The sequence below is a fragment of the Glandiceps talaboti genome, chromosome 1 (assembly GCF_964340395.1).
Source record: "Glandiceps talaboti chromosome 1, keGlaTala1.1, whole genome shotgun sequence".
NCBI classification, from domain to species: Eukaryota; Metazoa; Hemichordata; class Enteropneusta; family Spengelidae; genus Glandiceps; species Glandiceps talaboti.
In genome coordinates this window covers 26,764,288-26,778,850 of record NC_135549.1, presented here as the reverse complement: position 1 = coordinate 26,778,850, position 14,563 = coordinate 26,764,288, and the positions used below count along the sequence as shown (strand labels likewise).

At 34.7% G+C, this 14,563-nt stretch overlaps 1 protein-coding gene across 2 annotated transcripts in view; it reads right to left on the bottom strand.

Annotated features, from left to right (window-relative positions):
* Positions 1 to 2,002: 2,002 nt before the first annotated feature.
* LOC144441199 (aggrecan core protein-like) overlaps positions 2,003 to 14,563 on the bottom strand; it is a 33,347-nt gene continuing 20,786 nt past the window's right edge. Inside the window, exons 8-13 of one of the 2 annotated variants that reach the window (XM_078130764.1) lie at positions 11,489 to 11,764; positions 10,014 to 10,040; positions 7,714 to 7,986; positions 7,149 to 7,175; positions 5,499 to 5,774; positions 2,003 to 3,674 (exon numbers count right to left, since the gene is read on the bottom strand). In XM_078130764.1, the coding sequence (XP_077986890.1) occupies positions 3,667 to 3,674; positions 5,499 to 5,774; positions 7,149 to 7,175; positions 7,714 to 7,986; positions 10,014 to 10,040; positions 11,489 to 11,764 (887 nt within the window). In that variant the 3' untranslated portion in view covers positions 2,003 to 3,666. The remainder of the gene's footprint in view (positions 3,675 to 5,498; positions 5,775 to 7,148; positions 7,176 to 7,713; positions 7,987 to 10,013; positions 10,041 to 11,488; positions 11,765 to 14,563) is intronic. The other variant, XM_078130755.1, reaches the window with a different exon arrangement.

Genomic DNA, 14,563 nt, shown 5'->3' with positions numbered 1-14,563 from the left:
TAAAAAAAAGTGAGTACATAGTTTTCTACAGATAGTAATCTGACAAAATTTTCCGACAACTTTGCTATTTGTGGGGCTAGCTAGCCACTTTGCTATAACACTAGAGTAATCATAGTATACTGTACTGCGACAACACATCAGTTATTATCATTATCAAAGGGGGACCTAGCGTTTGATACTGACGTGGCCATGGAAAATCAGCCTGCCGTATTTTTCTTAAAAGAAGCAAATCAAAGAGATGTAGTGACTTTGACAACCATAGATTTTGGAGTACATACATGTACACATAAAAACGGACATTTCCGAGACTTAGTCACAGCCCATCCATAATCAGTGGATGTGTTGTCTTATCGTAAAGCCCTTTCTCATCCGATCTCTGTAAGTTCGCGAGTCGAAAATATGAGATCATTTTCGATTAGAATTCAATAATTGGGAATTAGAATGTTCGATTTTGTTCATTTCAGTGACATTTGATATTTAGAAAGAAGTGTACTGTAGGTCGACAACACGAGATAGGGTGTGTAGGGGGTGTTTATATGTAAACGTGGCTGTGAATTCATATGCTTTAAGGTTCGACTAGGGACGTATAAACTTCATCCTAATATTTTTTTATTGTCATTATTATATAATATTAAACCCCTTCACTTTTTTGTTTTCCTGACATCCAATTTTGAAATTACTTTTATTATATTTTAGACTCTCACAAATTGTATACAGAATTAAGTATTTATAGTTAAAGTTGTTAAAGGGCGCCCTCAAACGTCAGCCAGCATAGCAAATATATGCTCAAACGGATATATTTTATTGACAATAGGACCAAAAGACACCATTCCTCTAAATTGTCTCTCACATAATGCTTTATTATCATATAATATTTAAACCCCTTCACTTGTAATAATCATAATTATAATATAATAATAATAATAATAATAATAATAATAATAATAATAATAATAATAATAATAATAATAATAATAATATAGTATTCAGATATTGACATACCGGTATCACATTGCGATCATATATAATAACTCATTTCACAAGTTGACCTCAATCATTTTAGCAGACTGAGAATGGCAGACCATGTATTGTCATATTCCTTAAAGCACTTTCAAAATATTGAATCATGTTTGTATTGATACATTTAATGTTGTCATCGGTTAGAGTATATTTCTAATTTATAATCGTTTTTCTTGCATGATAAAATTCAATATTTCTTATCATCAACTTCGTGCTTCTTTAAACAACTTCTATTGAATTTTTTGTCACAAAATGTTGTATTTTAAAACAAAATCTTCGTTATATTGATAAAACCATACAGTATGCGATTCTTGCATGTTTCTAACAAGGAATGGCGATTTGTCTATTTTTAAATCATATTTGAATCCATCATCAGCTTATTTTCATGTCGTACAAATGCTATGTTTGCGTTCGTAAACTCCATGTCGACATACCATAATCCCTAATCGTCTTGTAAGGTACTAAGCTTAAGTATAGTGATTGGTTTAACAAAAGAAGGTACCCTTTATGAGACGCACGCATGAGCATTATCATTCGAGAGAGATAAAACCTCACATTCACTATCCATTGAACTGACTACTGAGGATAACAACATCACATAAATTACACTAGGTGCCTGCCATAGTATTCCTAATCTAATTTCTACTTCCAAACACAACTTGATTTACAAATCTTGGTAATATTCTCTAATTTTCACTGTGCATTTATCTCTAGGTTGTAATCAAAACATACATCATCACAATTATGTTTAAAAGATATGGAGTGATGATTCATATATATATGAAGGGGTTAAAATTTGTCTTGACGGAATGTGCCACCATATGTTTTTTCTTCAGACATTCAGTTCAATGGTTTAAATTAAATGTTGACCAAAGTAAGTCGAATAAATTGCTAAGAACACTTACAATGCATTACGCCACATTCTATTATGTTCAATCACACACGGCACATATTTTAAACTTCATGCGACATAGTACCTCCTTAAATATATTTCATCTGGTTAATAGAGTCTGCACAACAACTTTAAAAAATGTTCTACAAAAGTACGATAGAAGCGAGTGTCACCAGTCCGTAATTAATGTTGGCGGCCATTACCGTCTATCTAATATACACCTGGACCTTCCTGTGGATGGAAGGCAGGGGGCAAGGTTTGGGGACGAAAAGATAATTTGAACGCATTTGGAGAGCTGGAACACTTGCTTTGGGTTCTTTAAAATGCATTTACGAAACCATTTGATATTATATTTGGCATCCAACTCGACATGTGGATTCCGTTCTGTTTTGTTATATACTCAACCATCATGCGACTCACACCTACATATACACCAATGAATTTCGACTCACAGATGAATAATCCATGGTTGTATGCGTGATACTGTATTACCAATAATTCGAACCCAAAGACAGCATACATTGATACAACCCATATTTCAATACCATACACCAAATAAGAAACGATCGCCCGATATCAAACTAGCTCAAAAAGCGAACTTGGTACGTGTTTGTCTGTCTGTCTGCCTGTTTGTTTGTTTGATTGTTTGTTTGTTTGTTTGTGTGCTTGTTTGTTTATTTGTTGTCGTTTTGGTTTGTTTGTTTTTTGAGTGGGTCTGGCGTTATGATATTTCTGAACGTTCTCGTCTTCAATGACAGAGCTTATATATATACTACTGAGATGTTGATAAAATGATAACAATTTAATTCTACTTTGAGATACACTTCTGGGTTTACGGTAGTATTTTGATGTGCTTACCATCATCTCAGTAAACAGGTTCATAAGGTTTGAAATTCATGTTTGACATGTTTTAACATTGCAACGATCGTAGTGTTATAACCAATATGTTTTGCATCATGTTTTACATCATGTATAAAAGTGTGATGTCGAACTTGTGGGGGGGGGGGGGGGGATTGTGTGCCAAACGAACGATGTTCGCTTATTGAGCTTGTGCAACATTGTGCGATCGTCCCTACGTCAAAATGTAACATTCCTGCAATTATATTGTGATTTCTTTTCTATAGTATTTTTTAAATGTTTACCATATTTATTTACCTTTGATATGACTACATCATTATACTTATACCTGCTAACGCTACCTGATACCCAACTGTTAATTATACCCTATACTTAAAACCCCATTTCCATTTCCGGTATACTTAATTTTAATTCTTATTACACAATATCTACAACACTTAAAGATCCAGACATGATACAATCATAACAAGTCGTGGGCAGTGACTTGAAAATGTCAGCGGTCGTTGTACAGTTTACCTTGACCGTCATGGGAAAAAACTCACACTTGTCTTGTCTTGTCTTGTCTTGTCTTGTCTTTCACTTTATCTTATTTCTTATCTTATCTTATCTTATCTTATCTTATCTTATCTTATCTTATCTTATCTTATCCTATCTTATCTTCTTATCTAATCTTATCTTATCTTATCTCATCTCAGAATAATAATAATCTAGTATCTGAAGCATCGGGAACTAATTTAAAGAGGTCGTGCTAATACTTCAACTTCACACAGAGTCAAGGCCATCTTCTTATCAACTATCTCAATGCTCACATATCTTCCTCTCATCGGTGTATCACATCCACAGCTAATCGGAATGGATTCCTCCTTCGTCATTTCCATATTTCCATGCCTACTGAATTATACACCTATATAGTGACAAGCACAAGAACGAATCACATACATACATGTACATACACACATACATACATACATACACACATACATACATACATACATACATAGATATACTTTATTTCTGTGTGACTAAAATGCCTGATTTATTTTGTCAAATTTTGTTAAGGTCAGGGTCAAATATAAAGATACTAAGAGAAAGGTCATATAAGCAGAAAGGTAACATCCTATACTATAGGAGTAAACATTTGGATGTAGAAGTCTATATGTCTTTAATATAGTTCCCCAGAAATGTTACATAAATTGTTATTTTGTACACAAAATATGGCTGCCATTTAGTGAAAAATTTATATGAGCACCAAACGTATTATGTGAAGTTATTTATTACCTTTATTACCAAATATTGGTCACACTTAATTACTTCAAAGTATCTACAATATGCAAGAATTAATTGATTTTGATAATGGACCCTCAACAGAACCTATTGCCTGATAATATGGGGCTAGCCATTTTAATGGATTCTCTGTGTACTTCGGGTTTTGAGTTATGCAATACATGATTTGTTACAACAAATATGTTTTCTATTCAGTAAAAAGTAATATGAAGAGCAAAAGTATTTATCTCCTACAATGTTTCATGTGAATATGATTTAAAAGTACGTGGCATCTATATGAATACTACAAAGTGTCTTTGATTACACGAAATTTCTTAATTTCGATAATTGACCCTGAAGGTCAAGGTCTTAAAAAAAGCTTGTATTCGATAATATGGGCATCGACACTTGAATAGGACCTCTGCGTTTTACAGTTGTTGAGATATGTAGTAAAATGTGATTTTAACGACAAATATGGCCGTCAAATTTGCATACGTCGCAATAGAAATAAAGAAATCACAGTTTGCTTTTGGTTAAAGGTTTACCACTGCATGATATTAAGAGTATATTAAAGTTACCTTGTTTTGTCTTTCATATGTAATAATTGAAAATCATTAATATTTCCGGAAATGGTCATAACATGCCAGCATACAAATACGTATTTATTATTATTATTTTGGAAAACTAGATTTATGTAACGATTTCATACGCTAATACAACAGCTAATATACAATCAATTGTAATTGTGTATGTTGTGGTGACACTAGTCATCAATGTGTCACAAGTAGTTTTGTTTTACTCCTCTCAACACCCAACTAAGCCGTGTTTCCTGTTTGCCACAATCATTGGTAAAGTCAATATCATGTGTAAAATAACACTGTTTAACCTGAAAGACTAGCAGCTCTTTTCCACGTGTAGTCAATCTATAAGCAATGTTATCAGCTTTCAAACAGCAAACTGATTACAATGTAATAAAAATGCCACAACTATGATATATCTCTAAATCTAAGCGAGATGTAGTAGTCATAATTATGATATTTATGTTTACTTTGCAGTTGGTTTAAGACTAGCTTGCATTGTTGTACATGTACTGTTAACATATTGTTTACATATTGATTGCATTGAGAGACATCACTACTGGGATGTTAATTAAAGCAAGCATAACATTATACCTTTACACTTAAGCTTAATGTGCATGTTATAAATTATTAATCCGAAAAACAAACATTTTAGTTGGGTGTTATTAGTTGCAGATATATATCACATGGCAGTATTTTACTTATAAAGTAGCACAATTACAATGAACTTGGAAGTATTACAGAACATTACAGAACATTACAGAAAGATTTTATCCATGCTTATCCGTAGGCTGTACCTGATGAAGCTTGCAGCTATTGGCACCAAATCAAAAGAAATCCAACTTACACACAGTTCAGGATAGAATTTGTGTTTGTCTTTCTCTTACCTCCATAGCAAAATACGTCATACTTTTCGAAGTTACTTTTTGAGACCGGCTTCATGATTCCTATTGCGTTACCACAATGTTCGATTGCTTCCTGAGTAGGGTACCTAATCTGTCCACTCGATAACCAGCCAGCTCGGCAAATACCCAACCCTTGTTCCCAGGCTTCATAAAGTTGGGCAAGACTTGCGATCTCTGCATTATATTTCTGACATTCTTTGATAGCTTCAGCAAATGTTAGTTGATATCGGCCTTCTGGAGATTCCACGTGAAACGTAACTGTGAATGAGGACAAAGATTAGTAAATAAAGAAAAATAAACTATTTTGTTACCAATCTATCTATCTATCTATCTATCTATCTATCTATCTATCTATCTATCTATCTATCTATCTATCTATCTATCTATCTATCTATCTATCTATCTATCTATCTATCTATCTATCTATCTGTCTGTCTGTCTGTCTGTCTGTCTGTCTGTCTGGCCGTCCGTACTTCCTGTAGTCAGTTAGTGATTCAGAACCAGTCCTTACGTTCGTCCTTACTCCCTTCCGTCCGTACAGCCGCCCGTCCACCCACCCACCCACCCATCTAGCTAGGTAGCAGGATGATGATGTATTTCGTAAAGATTCCGGATAATGCTGGGGTTAAATGCATTTGAACTGATTTGAATGAAATTGAAGTGTATTCCACCAGAAAGAGAAATATATATTATACAGCATTTGAAAGCAAGAGGAAAACAATTCTGGGGAGAGTCATGGAAATAGTTCCCTTGGAAAAAATCAAATCCATGGACTAGCATACATGTAAATTAAGACACGTTTAAGGAACGAGTTACATAATAACAACAAAATGACATCTTTTTGAATATAGTGATGTAGGGATGCGTTTCTGGCAACATTATTTAATTTAAAAATATGTCCCCAATATATTATTATCCCAAAATATTTCCAGTTGTGTTATACAAAGATATGGAAGCTCTTTGACTCTAAAATTATAGAAGCAAGTTGAAGGGGATTGAAAGATAGAGTTCACTCCCTCAGAAGATACTGCTTTAAATCTACGTCTATAGACTATATACTATTGCACGTATGACGTTCTTAATTTCATCGAAACGGAATTCCGGGTTTCTTAGTTGCATACTTGAAAATGCGTTGACTAATTGAGAGGTTAACCTTTGGGATCGGCATGTTCTCTGGCCGAATAGCTATGGGGCAACTGGTCTGTAAGAATGTGTATAACACAGTGTTTTAGGTGGAAGATGAATATACAATTTGAAGTTCACAAGGTTTGTAAATGTCAAGATGTTAAACCGATTCAAAAATGAAGAGATGAGTAGAGTGGGTATGATAGTCAGAGATATAGATCGAACAGTCATCTTTTGTAGATAGACAAATTGATCTAGAGCAGTTGGACATAATAATTTTCCCAGAATTCAATACACTAACAGATTTGTGAACGTATATAATCATTATAAAATGAATAATGCATGATATACAAAACTGGTGTTCAGATTTATTTATTTGCAACAATATTTTTCCCCGTGTATATGCAATCAACCCTCGAAAAAAGAACAGGTTTGACCTTAGTCATGAAACTATGTTAACTTTAGACAAACTACTTGTCTCTAAAGTCATATATAGTGTCATCGTACCTGCTCCTTCCCGATTCGGAGCTACATCTGTAAATAATAATAAGAATACATGAACCATTATGTTTGACACTGGATTTACAAAATATTTAGTTGCAATCAAAATTGTAGCCAACTAATTCCCTACTATGCAACTACTTACAGATTACAGATTACAAGATGTAACTTGACAGACGTATACATGGATGAGAAGACAACATACATCAAATTGTTTCAATATGCGAAAAGAAAGTTGTTCAATGAACAGCCACTGAGCTTGAATTACAAAATGATCGAGTCTTTCTAATTTTTAAGTTTTAGTGAAATGAGATCACCAAAATGTCAGTCTAGTGGGACGGACGCGTTGAGCAGCTTTCCTTGTTTGCCTCTTGCACTCGAATACAAAGTGTGTTGTATTGCATTGCTAACCGTTGCTAGGAAAAATAGCACTTGGAACCTTTTTATTATTATTTCAGTAACTTGCAAAAACGAGCGTGCATTACACATGCGTGCGTGCGCGCGTGTGTATATGTATCTGTGCGTAATATTATGTTATGAACATATATCCCGTGTGAATTGTTCCACTTACCTCTATAACAGTACGCATCATACAATTTTGTCGGATTTTCATAAGATATAATCCCTGCCTTGTTACCACATCCCGACCGCTCGTACTGCATTGGATACTTAACACTCTCATCTGCCAGCCATCCACCTGAACAGTACCCTAATCCCCTTAACCAGGCTTCCTCTAACTGCTCATTAGTTGCTAGGACAGCATCATACTTTGTGCACTCTAACTCAGCCTCACTGAAAGTTAACTCGTAGCGTGCAGTCGCTGTTTCTCGAACAAGGAAAACCTCTGTAATCGGAAAACATGCAATAATATATAATACACAATTATAAAAACGTAGATTTATATATCAGACACCTACCTGGCACATACTCACTGACGGATACGTGTAATGGTGTCATATATCATTTTAGCCATTAGTGATTTTTTTAGATCGTATCACGTACGCGTGGTATGGACCACTAACCAAAATTGACATTATTTTGCATACAGAGGGCAATATTCGTTTTTGACCTAGGGCGCTATTACAGTTGCACAAAGGTGTATTCTGACTCTGGAAAGGAACTTTGCCAGAGAATGTGATGTGTTATGAAAACCCTTATTGCCTGGCCTTATTCGTTCACTTGTAGACGTCATATTACCCCTCATACAGACACGATTTAAAAGACATTAGCCACACACAATTGCTACAAAGTCTCTGCAATATGTAAGTAACAGCTTTATTATTCAGGATATTTTGGTAATTTTCATTTTGAACTCTAAATTGAAGTCAAAAAGCATTTAAACTTTGTACATACAGTGAGATTCCGTTGCGTAACAACATAGGTCCTCGACATCTCAATATCGCTGAACTGTCAACAAGTTTTAACATGACATGATGTGTTAATTTTAGAACTTCATTATATGACTTCATTGTATTGTAGAAGTATAATTATGATATTACACAACTATTTTATGGTCTTGAAGATATGAACTTGTATTACTAATCTAGAGAAGGTGATTGGATATTAGATGTCAGATGATGTCTTTCATAAGACTTGAGAGTACGTCATACTCTAAGAATAGAGATTTGTGTACACTTGGAAATGTATTTAAGTTGGGTTTTTAGCCCATCTAGGGGAGGAAAGGAGACGGAGATTGGTCATGTAATAAAATCAACCAAGTGGTTAGCTAGGCGTTCGTTGAACCAGATACGTATCTTTCGTTGTGAGTTCTACTCAACACAATCCAAGTCGGAAAGGTACCTCGTAGAAGAGATGATTTGAGAAGAAACAAGTTGGGTTTTTAGCCCATCTAGGGGAGGAACGGAGACGGAGATTGGTCATGTAATACAATCAAACAAATGGTTAGCTTGGCGTTCTTTGAACCAAATGCGTATCTTTCGTTGTGAGTTCTACTCAACACAATCCAAGTCAGTACGGTACCTCGCAGAAGAGATAATTTGAGAAGAAACTAGTTGGTCGGCTAATTCAACGTTATAGTCTTAAATGAACATTGAACATTAAATATCGATAAACTGCACAGTAAGATGACCAACAGCGTTTCACAAGCATTTCCAATGCCACATTTGTTGTCAACTGAACAGAAGATCACCGTTGTATAAATTGTAACAAGTCTTTGAACTGTAATTTTCATGTCACAGGGAAATAGTCAAAAATTCCACACAGAATGGCGAAAGTCCAGTGAAGGCGAACACACGGTCGTCACATGACCGTAAACGTGAATTCCTAAATTTATGAAGGATATCACAATTACCATAGCAAAGACAACAGAAGATAAAAATTGCACCATTCCTGTAATCTTTTGTTTTGTGTGTAAAGATTAGCATCTCAATACAGTTTGATGATTAAAGAAAAAGTGACTTGTCCATCCATACACATACATACATACATACATACATACATACATACATATGCATACACATACACACATACGTACTTACACACACACACACACACACACACACACATATATATATATATATATATATATATATATATATATATAAATGAATAAATACATAAATGCAGACAGACATACACACTTACATGTACATCAGTTAGTCAGTCAGTCTGTCAGTCAGTCGTCAGTTCAGTTGTCAGTCACAGACGCACGCACAAGCACAAGCAGTTCACGTCACAGAAGTAGAACCCAACTCCCAGTTTGCTTTATTACATTTGATAGATGCATGTCTTATTATGTAACTACCTTTTGTGTTATTATCATTAAGAAAAACATTTCATATAGAACAAACTTCGATACAATCAACCATCTATATTATTAACAATTTAATAAAAATAAGTGGTTGTACATACCTCCAACAGTACTCGTAGTTGGAATTTCTGGGGAAATAAAATTTAGTTGATTTCATATTATTAATCTTTACTACATTGCGTACGACTGTGAAGGCATGTATGTATGTATGTATGTATGTATGTATGTATGTATGTATGTATGTATGTATGTATGTATGTATGTATGTATGTATGTGAATATGTAGGTGGTGCGTACAACCAAATATCGGTGTCATTATAAAAGCATCATTAAAGTGCCAAATGTTGAGATACGGGTATATTGTCTGTGTAACTAATATAGCAGTATTTATGTATAAGATTTGAGATGTGGTCATTCATATATGAATACTACATGTGTCTTCATTAACCAATAACTAGCTGGGGGTAGATTCAGCCAGTGTAATGTAAAAAAAGAAAGGGTCCTAATAGACTAAAGAATCACAATGTAATCTTCTATGTAGTAGATTAGGGCCATAATGAATAAACAACCAACCAACGTACATGGAATAAGACGGAAAGAAAGACAAACAATGCTATCCATCACAAACACAGTCAATGCCTGCATCAAATGCTTGATGCCCCCCCCCCCCTGTGCACTACCTCCACACTGAACATTACTTCCATCTTCCCGTCCCCCCTTACAGAACAGGGGTAGGACAGAGACGTAAGTCAAATATTGAAAGAACTTAAATCAGATACTAAATCAGGAATTATCTCCGAAAAACCCATAAGTCATAAATCTGTTTTCTTTGATTCACTATGTGCGGGTGCAATCGAAGGAAAGTCCTTCGCTAGTGAGTTTTTATTTTGAAAATGCCATTCAGTTTTAGATTTGATGTCTTAAATGTGTTCTATCTAATGTCAAATATATGGAGAGTATCCACGACAAAAATTATTGCCGAGTCCAACCTTATTTTGAAGAAAGATTGATTTTCCAAAAAAGGTAGGCCTGACACATAATGTACTGGAGTGTATGTGTACGCATAGTAGAAGTAGTACTAGTAGGAATGCCCCTGGTGATAGTTCACTTACATTTGAGGTATTAGTCAATTAAATATGAAAATTGTATCACCAAGTACATAGTACTACATATGCTATGGACATGCAATGACCACGTGTGCTCCAGTGTGGTACTACAATTCTTATTTCATCTTTCTTGAACCTAGTAATGATTTTATAATTCTCTCCATGCATTTTGACATTGGATGGGACACATTATGATATCAAATCTATTTTTCGTACGAGAAGTTACATAAGACTTCCCTTCGATGGATGCCGCCATTTTGGAAAGTTGTTCCCCCACATGGTGATTCAGAGAAATTGGTTTGTGATTTACGGGTTTCTAGGGGATAATTTCTTGCCTTAGTATATTATTTCATCGTTCCAAATTGGACTCCCGCCTCTATTCCACCTGTACAGAAGGTCAACAATTGCCAACTCCTTGGAACTCGTTTGGCAGCTCTATAACTGTAACTTGCTATCTGCTGAATACCTACCTCTATAACAATACACATCGTAGTGGTCTAACTTGCTTTTAAATCCCCAATCTATAACTCCTATCGTACCACCACAAAATGTGAGGACCTCATGCATCGGATACTGAGCCTTTCCATCTCTAAGCCATCCAGCTGAACATCTCCGTAAACCATTCTCCCAGGCTTCATACAGTTGGTCTTCTGTAGCTATGACTGCATTATATTTGGTACACTCTTCCTTAGCCTGTCCATAATTCAAACTATAACGCTTTCCACCATTGGAGTGGATGATTCCTCCTGTGTTGGACAGAAAAGGGCATTTATATTGTTATATATATTGTTATCAAGTAATCAAAGTCATGTTTGCTGAAATTGTTAAATGAAAAATGCCATTGAAGCTGTTAATTAGAATGTATTCATAGATAGAACGTTTTAATACACTTAATGTTTGTATGTTTATATTGCGTAACAAGATGGTCGGACTAAATTATTCCCTATGGGTGTTTATTTCTGTAGTTGGCGAGCGAGTATTTGAGTAGTTTGGAATGTCACCATGAAGGCAGATACTCGCTCACCAACTATAGAAGTAAACCCATGGAAGGAATAGTTTAGTCCAGCCATCTTTACGCAATATATAAATACAAACATTAAATGTACGTACCGACCTTGACAATCCTAATTTAGTTGTCTCAAGATCGCTCAAAGTGTGAAACTCTGAGTAACGAATTATTACATCCTTATTCTTTTGAATAAGATATATCTATCTATCTATCTATCTATCTATCTATCTATCTATCTATCTATCTATCTATCTATCTAAACGTGATCAATCTAAGGACATGGTCACGATGCTAGACATATTTGCTTACATTTTTTGAATGTTCGTTCCCTACCTATGAATCCCTGGTGTTACCTTTGTAATATATATGATCATTTGGCTGTTGCTATGGGCGTGGTATTGTTGCTAGGGAAATTTACAATTTTCATTTTTTCATTTATTCATTTGTCTATAAATCCGTTATTCTTTGTGAAATACACTATCGTTTGACTGTTGCTATGGGCGTGGTCATGGTTACTAGGGATAGTTTCATACGTTTTTTGAATGTTTATTCACCGGATGATGTTGCTATTTAACCAAAGTATACTGCCATTTGGTTGTTGCTAAGGGCGTGGTTATGGTCGCTAAGGCCAATTGTATCAAAAATGTTTTGAAGAAAGTCTAAAGAATAACACTTCTAGAAACATCTCGCTAAGTTTCAGTCATATTGACCAATCACATTTTAAGATATAAGTTTTCGACCAAAATTCACATTTTTACATCTTATTGCATATCACTGATAAAATCATTATATGCTTAATGTTTCTTGAACTATACACCCACAGGTGCATCCCCGTTACATTTCAGCCTAATCTGCTAAGTAGTTTTTAAATTAAAGATTTTTCAGCCAAACAGACACATCTTAGCCATAATTTGCATATCACATAACAATTCTTAATCTAACTACAATTTAATATGTTCCTACAAACTTTCTGACTGATCTAGCCGATAGTTTTTGAGTTTAAGTTTGACAAAAACACATTTTTGACCCAACTCAAACACCGGTGGTAAGTGCATTTTGATTTGAACAAATTCCCAACTAGACACCCAAGAGGTAATACACCCACAAAATATCATGGCAATTGGTCCAGTGGATTTTTACTTTAAGTTGTTTCCACACACACACACACACACACACACACACACACATCTAAACAGACAGACAGACAGACAGACAGACAGACAGACAAACAGACAGACACTTTGCCATGCCTGTTAGTCACGTTGCTAGGCCACCCAACCTTGCACATTGTTAGAGGGAAGGTTATATGGTTGATATTTGTTCTCCCGGGTGTCCTGAGTGGGAATCTGGCAGGAGCCACCCTTGCAGATTGCCAGTTAAACAAAAATGTGCCCTCACAGGCAGAGAGTTGCACATATTGAAATTAAACATAACTCGAACCATCAAATTTAGTTTTGACTTGGAATTTCAAAAATCGGTTCTTGGGATAAAAAATTACTCTTGAAAAATACAAGTTTTCCTTTAAGAATTAAAAGTTTCTTCTCGGAAAAAAAGTTTGGGCCTCAAGAATTAAAAATCTTGATCAGCTAATACATTTTCTGCGCTGTAAAAAGAAAGGTGTTTTCTCAGAAATTTTATATTTTTGCTTTTATATTTCTAGTTTCAACAAAAGAAAAATAATGTGTTGTCGTGTGAAAGAAAAGTTTTATCTTGTATTAAATACTTTAATCTCAGAAAAAGGACTTATTTATTCCACAAATGTAATGTTCCTATGTCACCTGTGGGCCACCGTATATTTAAGCAATAAACCACCCCCAGAGGATGGTATACCAAGAGGTTTTGACCAGTGAACGAAATATACAAATGTATGCACGAGCGATAGCGAGTGCATATATTGAGTTCACTGGTCAAACCCGAGTGGTATACCATTCCCAGGGGTGGTTTATAGCTATTATATTATACCAGTATATTGAAAATATCAGAAACAAGATAAGACGCAACATTTTCTGGATTCATTTGCACCCCATCCCTGCACGGACTACAACGTTCGTAGACGAACAGTGAACATCAAAATTTGGACGCATGCCAACTGTGCATTATCGCTCATTTTAGACGAGCTAGTTCGATGTCTAGTCCAATCAGATCTCCCGATTTGCGCCATCAATATACCGGTATATATATATATATATATATATATATATATATATATATATATATATATATATATATATATATATATATATATATATATATATATATATATATATATATATATATATATATATATATAGCATGCTTAGTAACAGTCAGTCTAGATGTTGGTGGCTTGTATTTTATGACCTAATGTTATAAGATACAACACTTGCCATTGATTGTTTGAATTGGACTTTCAAAAGAGTGTAATTGTTTATATACAGGAGTCTTATGAAGTTAGTTTATCTTGAATATCACAGTGTTGTGTATTCATTTTATGCTGATCATTTGAATTTGATTGTATACGTGATTGTCTAATTATGTACTTCTCAAAGAACAAACA